The sequence below is a fragment of the Python bivittatus genome, unplaced genomic scaffold (genome assembly GCF_059951505.1).
Source record: "Python bivittatus isolate LINGU-HERP-01145 unplaced genomic scaffold, Pbiv_v1 ctg000480_np1212, whole genome shotgun sequence".
Taxonomy (NCBI): Eukaryota; Metazoa; Chordata; class Lepidosauria; order Squamata; family Pythonidae; genus Python; species Python bivittatus.
This window is the reverse complement of record NW_028277075.1, coordinates 74,028,893-74,047,236: the sequence shown is the minus strand read 5'-3', so window position 1 is coordinate 74,047,236 and position 18,344 is coordinate 74,028,893. Positions and strand designations below refer to the sequence as shown.

The 18,344-nt window shown below is 39.8% G+C and overlaps 1 protein-coding gene across 8 annotated transcripts in view; it reads right to left on the bottom strand.

The window, feature by feature from the left end:
- Positions 1-18,344, bottom strand: part of SPTB (spectrin beta, erythrocytic) — a 118,132-nt gene that overhangs the window by 39,997 nt on the left and 59,791 nt on the right. For all 8 annotated transcript variants that reach the window (XM_088146319.1, XM_088146311.1, XM_088146316.1 and 5 more), the window contains 11 exons: positions 14,922-15,002; positions 14,288-14,403; positions 11,259-11,371; positions 10,227-10,414; positions 8,400-8,517; positions 7,760-7,918; positions 6,332-6,634; positions 5,551-5,701; positions 3,497-4,367; positions 1,735-1,872; positions 342-1,098 (listed from right to left, as the gene is read on the bottom strand). In XM_088146319.1, coding sequence (XP_088002445.1) covers positions 342-1,098; positions 1,735-1,872; positions 3,497-4,367; positions 5,551-5,701; positions 6,332-6,634; positions 7,760-7,918; positions 8,400-8,517; positions 10,227-10,414; positions 11,259-11,371; positions 14,288-14,403; positions 14,922-15,002 — 2,995 coding nt within the window. The remainder of the gene's footprint in view (positions 1-341; positions 1,099-1,734; positions 1,873-3,496; positions 4,368-5,550; positions 5,702-6,331; positions 6,635-7,759; positions 7,919-8,399; positions 8,518-10,226; positions 10,415-11,258; positions 11,372-14,287; positions 14,404-14,921; positions 15,003-18,344) is intronic.

The window sequence follows — 18,344 nt, the reverse complement described above, 5'->3', positions numbered from 1 at the left end:
ATGATGAGGCAATCATATGCATGGCAGCTGTAGACTTGAAATAGGCTAAGAGTGATTAAATAGTTGGGCATGCCAGCTGCTAAACATAGTTTTTGGTTTTCAGCAGGCATAATCATATTCTGTTTCTGCACTATTTCTCAAGATGTGCAAAAAGAAAAAAAAACTATTACATAGCTAACACAGAATGGGCAGGCAAACCTTCTTGGGCCATTTGACATGCTTAGAGGACATAAAAGTCCATACTATAGGCTCTATACATACATGTACATCAGCCAGTGTGCAAATGTGATCTCCTATTACTGCACAACATGCCACTTACAATGCTCATTAAAATACATTACCTGATTGGTAAGAATAATTTCTGCTTGTTTTGCATCTTTAAGAAACTCCTGGAATCCAAGACACTGATTGAGGAATTTCTCCCTGCTATCCCACATTTTACATAAGGCATTCCAGCCTGTCTCCATGCCCTGTAGCCGCTGTTCCAGTTGCTGATACTCTATATCTTTCTGACCCTGAGTCACTCTATCTCCTATCATCTTAACATTGCTGTAAATGTCCTTGTGTTGATCAATCTCTTCCTTAATTGCAGCATGATGCTGCAGGAGATGCTCAGCTTCTACCAGTGAATTGGGCACCTCTTCTGAAGCAACAGCTTTTTGTGCCTTGAAGAGCCATGCCTGGAAGTCATCTAAGTCTTGCAAAAACTTGTGCAACTTGCTGGCCTCTCCAAGGGAAGCCTCCTGGCTCTGCAAAGTATTTTGGAGGTCCAGCCAGACTCTAGAGACAGCTGTCAGTCGACTGTAGATATCATCAGCTAGGTCAGGCTGCTCTTCAGCAAGCCGATGGGCCTCCTGCTGCAGGACTGCAAGCCTGTCTTGAATGGCTGCTAGGTCACGTTCAATGCCATATAATTTCCTCTGCATGGCAATCATGCCTGCCAGGTTTTTACCAAGGTCTTGTGTAGATTCAATTACTTTGTTTTTTTCCAGAATCCATTTCCTTGTCTCCTCACAATCAACACAATAATTGTGGAGGCTAAGAGCAAAGTCAACAGCTTTTCGCCTTTGAGCCACCATTTCCTGGAAGACCTTCCACCTAGAACACAAAGCAAAATAAGCATTATTGTGATGAAATAAATGCCATTCTTTAACTTCTTCATGTATCTTTTTAAAATATATATATATATATATATATATATAGTATTATAATTCATACCACCACTTTGGTGACAGGTGGAAGGCTAGAGCAGAAAAAGAATACAAGAGCAAATAACATACTAAACTATCTAGATATTAAGCAGGAGAAGAACCAGAAAGAGTGGAGATAACCTCAGTGGAAGAACTCAGGGTAGTAGCAATGTAATTTTGAACTATATTTATTTATCCCAAAATACGCATAGAGGAAAATATATCACTTCTAACAAAATAAATCTGGTTTCACCACAGGGATACCTATTTTATCTGCTCCCTTTCCTTCTCTTTTCCAGGAATCCATCTTTGGAAGCAATGCATTATATGGGGGAAGGGGAATGGGGAGAGGGAATGGCCATCAATGGATGGTGGATGAACAAATGGCATTCCCTTAGTCTGTCTTGTTTGCCTAGTGCTGTGAAGACAAATTAGAGCCATAGCCAAACCAACTTTTTGTCTTTGTGTATTTATAGCAATACTTGGAAACTGTAGTCAAACAACTGTGGAGAAACAGTTGGAGATAAATAAGAGAAACTATTACCTGGCATTAAGATGCTCTTGGGACTGCCTCACTTTCCCACTGCATGGATGACCACTTTCTATTAGGCCACTCGCAGCTCGGTTGACCCCTTCAATCTGAGAAGCCAAGCTGTTTATTTCCTGCTCCAAAATATCAAACCTGCAAGAAAACACTTTGAATGAATGCCTTTTGAAACCAAACCCACCACATAAAAACTTTGTAAGAAATACCATCTAGAGTCCCAGTTACATGAATCCAACTTGAAGATAGCAATACAGATGGTCCTTGCTTAACGACCACTTGGTCAGCAACCGCTCAAACTTATAATGGTGCTGAACAAGTGGTGCTTATGACCGGTCCTCATACTTATGTTGGTTGCAACGTTCCTATGGTCATTTGCAACCCTATTTGTCAGCTTCCTACAAGCAAAGTCAATGGGGAAGCCAGCAGGTCGTCATAAATGGCGATCATGTGAAGTCCTCACTTAACACCCTGCGGTGATTCGCTTAATGACAGTGCTGGAATTTCTGTTGCTAAGTGGTGCAGTCACATGATGCCATGCTTTACGACCACATCACTTAGTGATGGAAATTCTAGTCCCAATTACTAAGTGAGGACTACCTGTATGTAGTAATGACAATGATGATGATGATGTCTCATGCACAACATCTAGATTGTCTCTAGAAGGAAGAGAATCCAAGCATAGAAGCAGCACCTGAAAAAGGTTTTTTCATGTCCTTGATTGCAAACATATGTCCTGATGTATGTATGTATAATAGGTTTAGAAGCCTGTTTCTGACCAGCTGCTTTGGGCTGGTTCAGGCTCCTTGAATGTTTCTCAGTTCTTCACTGTTATCCTTTAGTTTCATTTTAGATTTCCTATCAAGGAAATCACTTCATTGTTGTCAGTAGTGGGAAACTCTATGCAGATGAAAATTGTGTGTGATTTTTGCTACGTTGGGTATTCTGGCTACCACAGTAAAAAAGAAATGCATACTACTTTCACCTTAGATAATAGTTCATAATTTACTCAATGTGGATTTTATAGTATATAAAGTAGCCCTTAGTAATTACATCAAAGTAATCTGTAAGTGCCCTGAATAAACTGACTTGATCATTCATTCATAAGTAACAAAGTTACTTCTCTCTCAATTTCAGCTGCAATTTGTGTTTGTTTATACATACCAACAATTGCAAGATATGTAAATCTGTTCCTAAAAAGGATTCTTTGATATATCCAATAGCAAATTGTTGCATTGGATCAAGATATGATGGGTTCCACAGCTGAAACTAAGTGTCATCTTAAAAAAGGCTATAATAGTGCTTGGGGATGCGGAATTGACATATAGAGTTTGTGTTTCGCTGCTGCTCACCTTGATTCACAACATGCAAAAATTTGGGGAAAATCTCTTACTTCTACTTAATTATTTTTTTAATTTAGGACTCTTTATATTTTTGTGAAAGAAGATCTGTGCTTATGCTTAAGGAATCAAGTCAGGTATCTTTATTTAAGCTTTGAGTGCTTATGGTACCAATCTCCATAACTCATTTCATGCCTGTTTTTGGCTGGGAACACAGACACTGTTACAGCTTTACACTGCAAAATATTTGTGTCCCAGGTATGTTAAACTGGGCTTACATGCATAGTGATGCTTAAAAGTTTGTGAACCATTTTGAATTTTTAATTATTTCTGCATAAATATGACCTAAAACATGATCTGTTCTCCGCACAAGTCCTAAAACTAGATAAAGGGAATCCAATTAAACAACTAGTATTTTTTACCTATGTTGTACAACATCCAGATCTTCCAAGGTATCAGGAATCTCCATATGCTCCAGCCATTTCTCTTTCTCACTCATCCAAAGCTCACATGCATCAGTCTCACTTAATATAGTATAGAGATCCAAAGCATCCTGTAGCTTCTGCCTGCGCAGATCTGCTAGAGATACCACTTCATTGTACATTGTTTGGATAGCCTTGAGTCTGTTCTCAAATCCTGGAACATCCCGGAATTCAGCAGGGAAGCTCTGTGCTTGCCTATTCAGGTTGTCTATAATTTTCTTATTGTTTGCTACCTCATCCAAAAGATCTCTGTGCTTTTTAACCAAGGCTAGCGTGGAATATTCATCATGTCCCACATCATCACTGGATACCAGCCGATTAGCATCTTGGAGCCAGGCCATCAAGTCATCTGCATCTACCTGGAACTGGAAAAAGCTCTCTGCATCCTGTAAATTCTTCTTGCGGAAAGCTGCCAATTCCTGCAACTGGGCCCAGAGAGCTTTCACTTCCTCAATCCTACTGCAGATTTTTGATGCTCCAAAATGCTTCTCAGCAATCATGTTTTCTCCCTCTTTGATGGTCTGCTTCAGGTGGACCCCTAGGCCACGTAGCTCATCTTCAAAAGCTTTGTGTTTCCTCTGTAGAATGAGGATACTGGTGAGGTCTTTCCCATAGTCCAGGGAAGAATAGATCTGCTCTTTCTCCCTGATCCAACTTTCAGCTTCATCCAGTTCCCAAAAGAACTTCCACTGGCGCTTGGATTGGTCAAGACGGGCTTTCCTGTTTCCCGCTAAAGCAATCAAATCTTGGTAGTATAGTTCCAGGAGGTTTACACGATCACGAATCATTTTGGGATCACATGGCTGATAACCTGCACATGGTGTGTAGGCAAAAATTACAATTAACTATAATATAGAATACATTTTCCTTATTTCAACATGATCTAAATTTTTGGGTACGATTAACATAATATATGGGGATTACCTTCATAACAACTCTGCCATTTTTGTTGATTTTAAAATCAGGGAATTTGTCACTTGCAATTTTGAAGAGCAACAATGCAAACCCACCAAAGAATAACAGAGGAAATACTTCAGAAATGGTGGTGTGCTTGTTTAAAAAGAATGGCAGCTTTTCTGGTAATTGCTACTGAATATAAACATTTAAAGGTACATGAAAAGTCCCAACTTAGAGATATACCAGAGGAGTGTTTAGTCTCTAATAATTAAACAAAACAAATAAAAGCTTTTTCCTTCCTTCCTTCCTTCCTTCCTTCCTTCCTTCCTTCCTTCCTTCCTTCCTTCCTTAACTGCCTGCCTGCCTGCCTGCCTGCCTGCCTGCCTGCCTGCCTGCCTGCCTTCCTTCCTTCCTTCCTTCCTTCCTTCCTTCCTTCCTTCCTTCCTTCCTTCCTTCCTTCCTTCCTTCCTCAATTAGCAGCAGAACATGGGAGAACAGGGAGCTAATGTCCCTCCTTATCAGTAATGCCACAAGCACTCTAAAAGTCAGGAATACTAGCAAAATCCAGCATATCCAAACACAGTAACCCACTAGGTGAATAATTACATTATTCATAAACACCATACTGAGAATATGTCATATTCTCTATATAGGAGGACATTCCTGGGGAAAAAAAATTGAGATTGTAAAAGAAATTAGCAAAAACTGGCAATTATCACACTAAGCGACACTATGAAAAATTTCCCAGTATCATTCAAGTTCCATAATTCAGTCCTTATGTCCACAGTTCAAACAACTAGAAGCCAACAGACAATCAGCCATAGTTCTAAAGCATATATCCATCACCCTGCAGTTCTGAAATTTACAACCAAGAGAGGTCCTAGTTGAATGGAATGGATTTCACAGCTGGGAACTCATTCAATCAATAAGAGAATTGACCAAGGGATGAATGTGAATAAAAGCATTCACTTCAAACAACTACTAAGAACAAAAATTTTCCAGAGGCTAGATATAGGCTGTCCCTCCTCATCCGTTCCTTTTATATAGATGTAAACACCAATGATTTGCTCATTCTTAGCAATTTGACAAACACTTACCTCCTCCATTTGCAAATTTAAGGGCAGCTGCATTGACAGCATGCATCTTCTCTGCCTGAATGGCCATGTCAGCCTCCATCAACTTGTGCTTCTGAAGCAAGTCTTCTACTTCCAACAGATGCTTCCCAGTTTCAGGAGATGAAAGTTTTACCTGGAGAAATACAAAATGAAACTGCATTTCCCTTTCTCTTAAACAACCAAGCATGGAATGGAGCCTTGGCCCTTTTTTTTTTAGAATAGCAGTTTAGGATGATCCTGAACAAAGCAGCAGGAACAGCCCATGTTTAAGAAAAGCCATTCAAGGAAATATTAAAGTTATTTTACATGCACACAGTTGTCTCTTCCTATGGGCCTTATAATATGGTATTCTGAATCCTGTTGGAGAAGACACTTGGGAAGACAATTTGGATGAAGAAATGGAAGCATGCTCTCTTGAAACAAGGGAAACTGTACTCCCACACAGCTGGTGAATACCAGTTTCATGAAGATGCTTTAGTCAAGAGGCTTTTCAAATTAGCTTTCTAAACAGCTTGTAAGATGTCGATCAAGATATTTTTAAGGAACCGGATAGTACAATCAATGCTGCAGAAGTTGGTCATTTATCAGTCTGGGGTGTTGTTTTTCATCATGTGTATTTTATCAGACTTTAAGGAACGTGGTAAGATTCCTTAAATGTATCAATAAATTAAGCCACATATTATAATTCAGCGCTTGGGTCTCCATCCCTATTTTCCAACTTATCTCCAGCAAACCACAAAGTCCTACCAAGGGCCTTCCTTACTTTCATCTCATCTATCCAGTCAATGCTATGCAGCATATCTTGAAACAAATGCTGCAGTGTCAGATTCATCTCCAGCCTCTGGCGTCGTGCTTGCAGCAGTTCCAATAGGTAATCCCATAATCGCAGGATACTGTTCTTGCGAGCATTGATGCGCTTGATGTCATGGTAATTCTCTACTTCCAGTTCCTTGGCCACCTCCTCTATGGCCTGTACCCGTTCCTTATAGGCAGCTGTGTCAGTTTCAATGGCTTCATGCTTCTTCTTTGCTGCCTCCACAGCTGGCAAATCATTTCCAAAGTTATCCTGCCCCAAGTAAACATAGTTTTGTCAGCAATATCTTCACTGCCTATTGTCTCTCACACTGTATACCACAGAGTGGAATGCATGCATAAAATAACACAGCACAGCTTTTGTTGTAAATATGCAGGTCTTTAATGGTCCTTTAAATGCTTGTTTGTAACTGATCTATTATGGTAGGCTGAAATAATATAAGGGTGGGCAAAGGGATGCTTTTTTGCAGAGCCACCTTGTTTCCAAATGTAGAAGAGGCAGTGCTGCAACACAGAAAAGAAGCAGGGCACCACTTCACTTTGTAAAGCTACAATGAAGCAAACAACTCCATAACCTGACCTTTAAACAACAAATGATGCTCCTGCTCCTGTATGGAGAAGTACTGAACCACAAAACTGCATCATATACAGGTCAATACTTTTATCCAATAAATATCTGCTCACTAGAATTGTAACTATGAAGCATTTGGTAATTCATTCTATTTTCAGGACAACACATGACCTGAAAAAGAATGGCAATATACATTCACTAGGAAAGCACGCCATGTTCAAAGAACAAAGGATTTGTGGTATTTTGATGAATCCATCATAATTGCATCTCACATGAAACTCACAAAGCCATGGACGTATTGCTGGTGTAATTTGATCAACTTGAGTTAGTGTATCATGCCACAACTCTCTAAAATCTTAAATTTCTTAAATCCTATTTCTGGATTTATTTTCCATCTAACTTCCACCAAACTGTCCCCTGCTAATCCTCATCCAGAAAACCTGTTGCAAAACCCAGAGCTTGAGAAAAATGATTTCACTTATATATTAGATGTTTGCTGTTTGGGGTCTCCTGGTGAATACTCGATACATGTACATACTACTTGATGGGAGATATTTGCTCATAGGTACCCAAAATTCCTGCATGGCTCAGGCCACAAACTGTTCTGAATGTAAGAAATACTATCCCCCAAGATGACAAGCTCCATTCACATTTTGCCCTTCCATAAAAAAAGCAGTCTTAAAGTAATTATTTATTACCAAGTTATCAAGTATCAAAACACACAGACTTTCTGGCTCTGGATTAAATGTGTTATCTGCAGAAGGTATAATTACACATCCAACGAAGTCCCAGACAGTTCTTGATTACCTGTGCAACAAGGCGCTGATTTTCACTAAGCCACGTCTCTCGCATTGCTGCCTTGCGATCAAAGCGTCGGGCAAGCTGCTCCAGCTTCTCCTGCCTAATAAGCTCATTTCTCAGTGCTAGTTCCCGTTCGTGCTCTGCCTTTTCCAACTTCTCCCAGGCCTGTGCAAATAAGAATGTACTCTAAATAAGCTAAAGAAACTCCTGTAACTGTCATAATTATGTAAGTGTAAATCTATTCAACTCTCATTTTTCCATGTTAGCTACATAACTATACAATACCTTTCCCAATCTGCCGTTTACAGTTTTGCTACAATAGCATTATATTATAATGCAGAATGAAATTAAAACACAATTAAGACTGTGGCATTTGTACTCTTTTAGTCCTTCAATATTATTAAGGCAAATCATACAGATGTTGAGGATGTATCTTTGTAGCTCATTATGCTCTAATGGGCCCCCATGACACAAATCAGAACTCAAGACTGAACCTGTAATCTTCTGCATGTAAACAAACGTTCTCCCACTATGACCCTTTTCCAACCACCAAACTGAGAATTAAAAAAGAGAGAGAGAAGAAAAGCTCCACTGACAGGTTTCTTGATCTACCACATCTTCTGTTAAAAGACTCTATCTTAAATACCCTGTTGATGTCAGATACTAGTTTTCCTTCATGAGGGGTATACACTTTTTGATTGTTTGCTCGCATTCGGGACTGGATAGTATACAGCAGAACTTCTAAGTTCCCCTTCTCTTGAAATCTAAAACACACAAATATAAGAAAGCATCCTTTTGAGTACAGAAGATCTCAAAGAACAGAGATGTAATGCATGCCACACTGTCACTGAAATACATTCTGAATCAGTCTCTCAACAGAATAATTAAAAAGTAATGCTATGTATGAAATATCTTTTCAGTGGACTAAGTAATTGGAGTTTAAGGTGGCTATTGCAATTTATACACTAGTAAGGAAAGAACTAAGAAAGCTGGCTTTAAAATACTGGAATTCAATCCCTTTACAGTATTCAGCTGACATCCAAACCTACTGATAACTCAGGCAGATGTTCTGATCAGTTCTTTAGCAGGAAAGGGAGTACAGCAGTGGTTAAATCATGCTTCCTGTTCCATACTCAGATAGTTAATTTGTGGTACAGAAAGCCTCTAACTATACCTTTCACAGTTTGCAGAAGGAGGAATCTTGGAAAAACAGCATCACTAAGCAATCAGAAAATCTACATTGGTCAACATTTTCTTTTCACAAGATTTTTTTCTTTCTACACAAGAAGGACAAGTACACTTGCTTTCCTTCGCCTTTAGCCACCCAAGTGGATTTTTTGGCAACCCCCTTTTCAGTCAGCTCTGTTAGAAATAGTACCCAGCTTCCTCTCTCATGGGATGCAATTATGCAGGAAGTTATTAGATGGTAGAGCATCCTTCTTCTATTCAATGTGACGAAACACAGAGATAAGAGTACTGCTACAGTGTTTGTCAAAAGCAGATCCACTGTCACAGCAATGTTTGATTTGAGACACTGCTAAATGGGAGGTTTAGATGGCTAGCCCCTTAGACGTCTGTTGCCTTCAGTCCCAGAATCCATCATTTTCTTGGACTTTCTCTTTTTGGTAATGTTTTGTATAAATGTTTATGTTTTATGTGTGTGTGTGTGTGTGTAGGGGGGGGGAGAGAGTGTTTTAAACGGTTTGTGAGAGCTGCCCACAGTCCCCACTAGGGGGAGATGGGCAGAGATAAATTTAATAAATAAATAAATAATAGGCATTGATGTATTAGTGTGCTTAAGATCCGCCACTTGCACATTTGCTGTGAGAATTCCTGATTGCTGCTAATCCAGGTGGGGGACACAAGTTCAGGGATACTTGGGGAAATTCCACAATTGTTTATTCAGAATTAGGTCTTAAGATATTCCAGAGGCACCCATTTGGGGAGATGGGCGGCATACAAATTTAATAATAAATAAATAAAATATTCAGTGGAGTTGACTTATGTAAGTATGTTTCAGACTGCACTCTGTGTAATGTAATCCATATCCTAAAGGTTCTATTTCTGAAGCCATACCCTTTTACCCATTTTACTAATGCTGGGTGTCATTTGGTTCACAAATTGTTACTTAATGTCTTTGGAGGGAAAGGAAGAGACTTTTTCCTTTCATCATTTTAAAATATTAAATCAGGTGACCGTGCAAATACTGTATCTGCAAGTTCATCCAGTTTGAAAGAGAAAAGACTGCAGGCCTGCACAAATATCTTTTTCTCCTTCAAGCTGTCTCCTCATTCTTATTCATTACATCATCATCGTCATCATCATGTGTTAATCTTCAACACTTCTGAAAGCTTCAGATCACAGCCAAATGAGTCACAATTCAGATAGGCACAGTTTAAGCATCTTTCTCTCTCTCTCAGAAAAAGAAGGTAAACATTAGCAAAAACACTTCCTTCCAGTTGAAGGTACTTACTTGGGGGGTTTTTCCACTGTGCGGTATGTACTGAAGTACTGGAGTTGCTGCTGCACGCCTGCCAGAGAATTAGCAAACTTGCGGCTGTTAAGATTGGCAATGGTCTGTTCTATCCACATCAGCAGGTCTGAAGCCAATCCACTGTATTTATCAATCATCTTCTCAGTCTCCATTGCATGGTCCATTACCTGACAGGAAAAAACCCCAAACAATTCATACTGTGGCTCACTTGGCACCTGCTGCCACTACTGAAAATATGTTAAGACCTTTATGAACTTCCAGATCCTGCAGATGGAAATTTTCTACAATGTCAACAAGTCTGACTTCACCACATTAGAAATTTGGTGGGGCATGCAGTGGGTGTCAAACCAAATTAAGAAGAACCAGATTTGTGGCTCTAAAAGAAAATCTGTGACAGCTTTCATACTGGTAGTACCTCATCAAATGTTGAGTGTTTGAACAAGGATGATCATGCCCATATTTCATTCTTCAGTTCACACATTTGTATATTTATTTATAGACACACATATGCGTACACTCCATAAAGCAGCCTTCCCTTCTGTGGTATCCCTCTAGTTCAATAGAGATATCTCCTATAATTCCCCAAAGCATGGGTCAACCATCTTCTAACCTGCAGGCTCAGTTGCTTCAGCCTCTTGCTGGCACATGGCTGAACAGGAACCAATGAAGTCCATAGCAGTACATGCAACCTGGCTTATGGAGATTGAGAATGGTGAAAGAAGGCAGCTAATTTTCCAAATAAGGGCTATACTGACATGACCAGGAATAATAGTCACAGCTGAACCACTGACCAGGTTTCTAATAAATGTTACATGGTTTTTCAAAACAATGCAGTTGTGTAGATGCATTATGAAAAATAGTCATGGGATAAAAAACAGCCATGAATTTCCAGTCTGCTAATGTTTCCTCATCGCACACCTTTGCTTAGATGAGATCACAAAAGAAATGTTATGAAACAATTCAAAATGTTAAAAATTACTTCACTCAAGAGTTATATGACTGGGTTCTTACCTTTCCAACTCTTTTCCCTTCCACAGCAAGCACCTTCATTTTGGAGAAGTAGTGATAGAAAGCAACCACATAAGTGATAATGGATTTCTCATCTGGATTCTCCGTAAAAACATCTGAGCAGCAAATAGATTTCCAAGAGAAAATTATTTGTTTGAATGCAGAATCTGACAGCAGATAGGAGTTAGGTCTGAACCATGTTTCCCATTTTGTAGAGCTACACAATCTAACAGTGTTTACCATGGGATCACTTTGCTAATTTCAAGTACAAAAACAACAGAAGGTATGGAAGCAAAGCTAGGCTAATAAAAACTTATTTTCCAGCATGAATATTATTTATTTATTGGAGAATAATATACAGAGCAGTCCTGTCCCTGATAAACAAAAAAAAGTACACATTACTACATTATCAACTATAGCGAATCTATGGCAAAGATTTTTTTTTTTAAAAAAGAGATAACAGTACAGCAACATACTTTACTGAATACCAGGACATGAGTTTATTAAACAGACCTGGTAGGTGAAACTTGTGAAACACAAACATTACATATATGACTAGAACATCCTATATTAATTGTTGGAGATTGGTGTTGTTCATCAATGGTGAGGAAGAAGCAATCTGCACATACTGAAAGTAAATGTTTTTAATGTTCGAGGGCAGGATTGTCATCAAAACTGGATCAGAACTTAGCTATCAGTGAATATAGGATTAGAGAAAACTATGCCTGATCATAAATTAGCTATTTAACTGCTAGGTGCAAATTCTGTCTTCCTAATCTGATAATTACTTACATGTGTAAATAATTCAATATGAGAGTTTTTCAATCCTAACAGTGTTCCCCTTTATTTTATTATACCTATAAAACAATGCAGTGTTGAAGGATCGTCAATCTTTTTGAGTATGTGAATACAGCTGGATTTTTGAGAAAGTATACAATCAAAGTACAATCAAAATGGCTGGAGTCACATTATTGTGGGAAGACATGGGGTGCTTAGCCATGGTGTACTGAATAAACTACAATAAGCAGAGTCCACACAACATACTAAACCATAAATCATGGTTTTAAACTACAATGACTTGATAATATATAATTATAAAACTAAACAAACCAGATTCTGGCTTAGTGTAATGTGTGAGCTCACATCAATGACTGCTGAGGGGTAAAAAACAGCAGCTAAGGGTGGGGGGTAATCACAATATTTACCGCTGCATCAGGACAGCCCTTTGAATCCAGTCTCTTGCTCTAACAGAAAGTTCATTTCAGACAGACAAGGGCAGGACAACTTTTATAAATTATCCTTAAATTAAATTAAAATTAAATAAATTCTTTGAAAATCAGTATCACCAAAGTTATTTCTCCAGATAGGAAGATCTTCAAAATAGTTTTCTTCAAACACACAAAGCTTTCCTGATGTCCCACAATGCCAAAAAACCCATCCTTCATTGCCAACACACAAAAGCATACCTTTTTCATTTTTCAAACACAGACTCTCTCCCCAAGCCTTTCACTCAGACATACCATACAACTGCAACCCTAATTCCTTTATTATACAAACCCATGCCACTTATGCAGTCCTCCCCTTCTCAAAGGTTGCTTCTCATTTCTTCTCTCCCTGTGCTAGCTTTCCCAGCTTCAGCTTTCCTTTCTATTCTCATCATTCTTCCATACCTCTGCTGAGTAGACTTTTCAGCCCCTTTCTTCTCTCTTTTCTTCCCCCAACAAACTGATATCCTTGCTACCACCTCACCTGCCAGTAATTTTTCTTGCTTTTATTTTAGTTTGATAGAAATGGAAGGCTGAGCAGAAACAACAAAGGTGAAGCTTTGAGCTATTCCACGTTCTTCCTTTTTGTTCTAGGCCCAAGTGGAGATTAAATACATGTAGGGAATGAAGGAGAGCAAGACTGCTGGAAGCCAGAACTCTGTTGACTTCCAGCCTTCCAAGATAAAGAAACCAGGTGGGGTGAAAGGGGCCTGCTGAGTGCCAGAGGAAGCGTGGGAGTGTCTGCGGATACAGCTGCGCCTGCAGGCATCACATTGCTCACCCAGCAGTGAGGAATCAGAGCTAACACTCTGATATTCTTCTCTTAATAGGCCAGATTTCCTTTTAAACATTTTCAAAAATAAAATAACTAGGGTCAGCTTTATTGGGCAGAAGAAGTGTTAAATATGACAAGGTATTTTTAAAAATTTATGTATTTTCCATGTTAAGCAAAGAGAATGAAGGGGAAAAGATGATGACATGGGATGTTTACAGAAATGCATTTATGGAAGGCAACTGAAAGAATGAATTCTATCAACAAAAATTCTATATCATATACAACAGTTGATTTGTGACTACGCACAGCTTTTGAGATATTTATTTAGATACTGAATCTCACCTTTCTATGATAAAATCAAATTCAAGGCAGCTTATAAATAAAAAAATAGATCAAGCAAAATTAAAAGCAATTCTGACAAAAATAATTTATAAAAAATACCACAAGTAAAAGTATCAACAATTAAACATTATAACAAAGAATGCAGGTGCAGGGTTACTGTGACTATTCCTCTGAACAATGAGTTGGTTGTATGGGGATTTACAGTTTTTAGTTTTGTTTTTTATCATGTTATTGAAGATGTCATATCTATCTTGTCTATTTGTCTTGTCTGTTTTTAACTCAAGTTGCAGACTTGGGGAATTGTATATTGCTCAGAGTTGATTTGATTGTAGGCTTATAAAGCCTTGTAAATAAAATAAATGCCTGTTTGAAAAAGTGGTCTGAAGTGGACAAAGAGACATGACTCATTTTCATTCATTTCAGAAGGCTTATATAGGAGAGTTTCCTGACAGTTTGAGAATACATGATTGCATAAATACATAAGCATCCATGTTTATAGACTGAATTGAATTGCTTCATGAACTTTGACAGGCAAATATTCTGCACCTATTGCTTAGCTTTTGCAACCATTATTCTGTATAATTCTCAACTCTGTCCTGACAGCTCAATTCTCAATTTAAAAAGGCAGGAATTGAGCCAAGTGCACTCACCTTCTGGATCAAGAAGTTGCGTGATACCAAGTTGCCGCTCGGCTACACTGAAAGCATGTTCCAAATTGTGCCTAGCATTTGAGTGTTTCAATTTCTCAAAGTCAATTAGGTCAGGCCTACAAATGAAGGTGAAAAAAACTTTAAATAATATAGTATTTGAGGTTAGCTCTGCTATAAAAAATGAATTTGAAATTATTGTATATGGAGTGCTTTTGATCAATGTTCCAGCCATGCCTCCATACCACTTTATCCAAGGTTTTCTGCACCTTTCTCCTGTAGTCAGTCATCCTGTTACCATACACCACATAGGCTATTTTGGCCTCCTTCCCCCCTCCCTATTTTGTACCATAATCCACAAACCTTGGGTCTGCCAATACTTCCTTTTTTGGTGAGGATGGTGCACTTTTGGCTACATAAGCAATGCTACTCATTTTGAGCATCAGAAATGGAGAGGGTGATACTGGTCAGTTTTGTACCTGATTATGGAAGTAAGGAGACAAAATTCATACAGGACAGATGGTGGATAACAGGCCTCTGTAGCAAGTGTATGGATGCGCACTCATGTTATTAGTCAAACCTAGATATATCAGCAAAAACAATTAAAATGGTTTAGATCTTTTTAGACTATCCTTACCTGTGCTTGTGAATAAGAGCATTAAAAGCCAAGCCATCCTTCCAGCTGGAGGTGAAGTTGGTGACATTAACATGGGGATAGCTGTGTTACAAAGTTAAAAAAAGAGGGACATGTAAAAGATACTTTTAGCCATAAAATGAGAGCTACAAAATGATAATCTAATTAGATATAATTTGACATGAGGATGCACTTTTCTCTAAACAGAAGAGCCACTTTCAGCTAAACTTACATTTTCAAGCCACTTCTAATTGGTATTTGGAAACACAGATTTTCCTCCATTGGAAGAGTGAATATTTGGCTTGGGTGGATAAATAATAATTCAGGCTTGGGAAAGTTGGGTTACCTAAAGCACACTGGATATTTCTATCCATTTTAAATCCAACTTTTATCCACTTTACAATAGAATGAATGGAAAGAGCAGTTCATCTCCAAATACTCTTTTCCACTGAGAGAAAAGAAACATGGGTTCATAAACTAACATATTGCCCACAATGCTGAAAACAAATTGAGCTCTTGAACTAGATTTCCACTATTGTAGAAGAAGAGGAATAAGCCTGGGACCTGAGACCAACGTATTACATTTAAGTCTTCAGCAGTTGTTTGAGGCAAAATAGGCCTTACGGAAGCCTAGCTTTCAATATAAATCACATACATATAGTTTTGTTTTAGGAGGAAATATCCATATAGGTAGTCCTCGCTTAACAACCACAAGAGGGACCAGAAAATTGGTCATTAAATGGGGAGGTTGTTAAGTGAGTCACCATGTGACCGGACCTGATTTTATGACCATTTTTATGATGGTTGTTAAGTGAATCACTGCTGTCATTAAGCGAATCCAGCTTCCCCAATGGACTTTTTTCCAGAATTCACTTAATGACCATGTGATTCGCTTAACAACCATGTGATTACCTTAATGACTGTCATAAAAAAGGTCGCAAATTGCGATCACGTGACTGCAGGGGGTGTGTGATGGTTTGAGATAATCTAAGTGCAAGTACACCATCACACACCCCCTGCGGTCACGTGATCGCAATTTGCAACCTTTTTTATGATGGTTGTTAAGCTAATCACAGGTCGTAAAGGACTTTTTCCAAGGCCGTCATAACCTCAAATCGTTGTTAAACGAACAGTCATTAAGCAAGGACTACCTGTAGTATCTCTATGCCTCATTTCCCATTTCTAAAATGAGAATATACTAGTTTTAAAAGGGTTAATTTATTTAATCAGTATTAGTACTAAAAATAGTTTATGAGGCTTACCACATCACAACATATTAGATTTTCAAACCATTGTCAGTCTACTGAAATAGTTTTTCTGTAGCTTTGTCTTCACCAATTACAAGTCACAAACATTTTCCAGAGCCCACAAAGTGAATGTGAAATGTAAGTTGGGAGGCAGGGAGTATGGTGGGAAGTCAGTCCCTCCTATACTAAACAAAGCTTAGGAGAAATGTGATGGAAGGTAAAAACTATCTCAAGGACACAAGATATCCACATTTTGCCAAGTGGCAGTGCTGGTTTACACTACTAGCCATGTTACTGACAGTGGCATATTCAATATCTGATACGGGAAAAACTTCTCAAGTGCTCAATATATAAGCTCTATGGTGTTAACCCTTTGAGGAAGGCACAATCAAGAAACAAGAGCTGACAGGAATGGTTATTATTGTAGTACAGTGTTTCTCAACCTTGGCTATTTTAAGATGTGTGGACCAACTCCCAGAATCCCCCAGCCAGCATTCTGGTTGGGGAATTCTGGGAGTTGAAGTCCACACATCTTAAGATGGCTAAGGTTGAGAAACACTCTTGTAGGGTATAACAGAATCTTGAAAGCCTATCCAAGTTTCTCTCTACTACATCTTATACCAAACAAAATCAGATTAGGGTTACTTGACTTTCTTTCTCTTGCTTTCTTCTTTTCCAGGCCTGAATAGTTTTTTCTGAACCTTCTTCTCCCTTAAGTTTGTTCAACCCTTCCCCATTCCTAGGCCCAGGTTTACATTCCATCACAACTGGAATTTGCTAAATGTAGCCCTTTTATCCATTTCAGTTCATTCTTTTAACAACTCCATGATTTCACCCAGCCCAAAATTTGCAGATGATAAACAGTAACTTTCTCTAGCTTTATGCTAACTGGGAATTCTGAGTCATAGGTCTGAACTATCTGGAACATGGCGGGAGCTGGAGGGCAGGCCATCTTCGGGGAAGACGCCCCCAGTATGTCTCACTGGTGGCATGTTCCAGCCCTTCTGGCTCATTCCCAGGTCCTGGTCAGCAGGTTCGTAGGGGCCCTGGCTTTTGGCTGCTGCTGCTTAATTCCAGGTCGATTAACAACAAGGTCCCCCTCATATGTGACTTGATCACTGAGGAGGGGGCAGACCTGGCATGTATTACCAAGATCTGGCTGGGCCCCGAGGGGAGGATGCCCCTCTCAGAAATGTGCCTGGTTGGGTTCACGGTCTGGCACCAGCCGAGATGCCAGGGCAGGGGAGGAAGGGTGGCTGTTGTGATCTGGGAATCTCTAGTGGCCTTCAGGGGCATTGCTCCACAAGTTTCTGGCTGTGAGACACTGTTCATTAGGTTGGGCTCCCACGAACAGTTGGGAGTTCTGCTACTGTACCAGTCTCCCTGCTGCATGGCAGCCTCCCTGCCTGAGCTGCTGGAGGCCATCTCGGGGCTGGCGGTCGAGTTCCCCAGGCTTATGGTTCTGGGGGACTTCAAACTGCCATCCTTGGGGTGGTCCTCGGACACGGCTCGGGAGTTCATGGCTACCATAGCAGCCATGGGCCTGTCGCAAATGGTGCGGGACCCAACCTGAGACAATGGCCACATGCCGGATTTGGTTTTCTTGTCGGAGCAATGGCAAAGTGATCCGAGGGGAGATTTACAGCTTTCGCAGGGAGGCAGGACCCATGTGATCGGTCCACCCCTGGCACCTGATGGACCCGTCAGGGTTTCAGAGGGAGCTGGGGGATATTCCCGTGGACCTGCTGCACAGTCCAGCGGAGGCCTTGGCTGCTGCTTGGAATAGGGAGGTGGCTGGGGCCTTGGACAGGATTGCGCCTATGCGACCTCTCTTGCCACATCAGCCCCGACAGTCCCCGTGGTTTACGGAGGAGTTGAGGGTGCTGAAGAGGGTCAAGAGACGTCTAGAGCACCGCTGGAGGAAGACAAAGACTGAATTCGACCTAACACAGGTTAGAGCCACTGTTAAGGCCTTGTTGTTGCAGGGAGAATCATCAACAACCTCAGATATGCGGACGATACCACCCTAATGGCAGAAAGTGAAGAAGAACTAAAGAGCCTCTTGATGAGGGTGAAAGAGGAGAGTGCAAAAGCTGGCTTGAAACTCAACATTAAAAAAACTAAGATCATGGCATCTGGACCCATCAATTCCTGGCAAATAGAAGGGGTAGAAATGGAA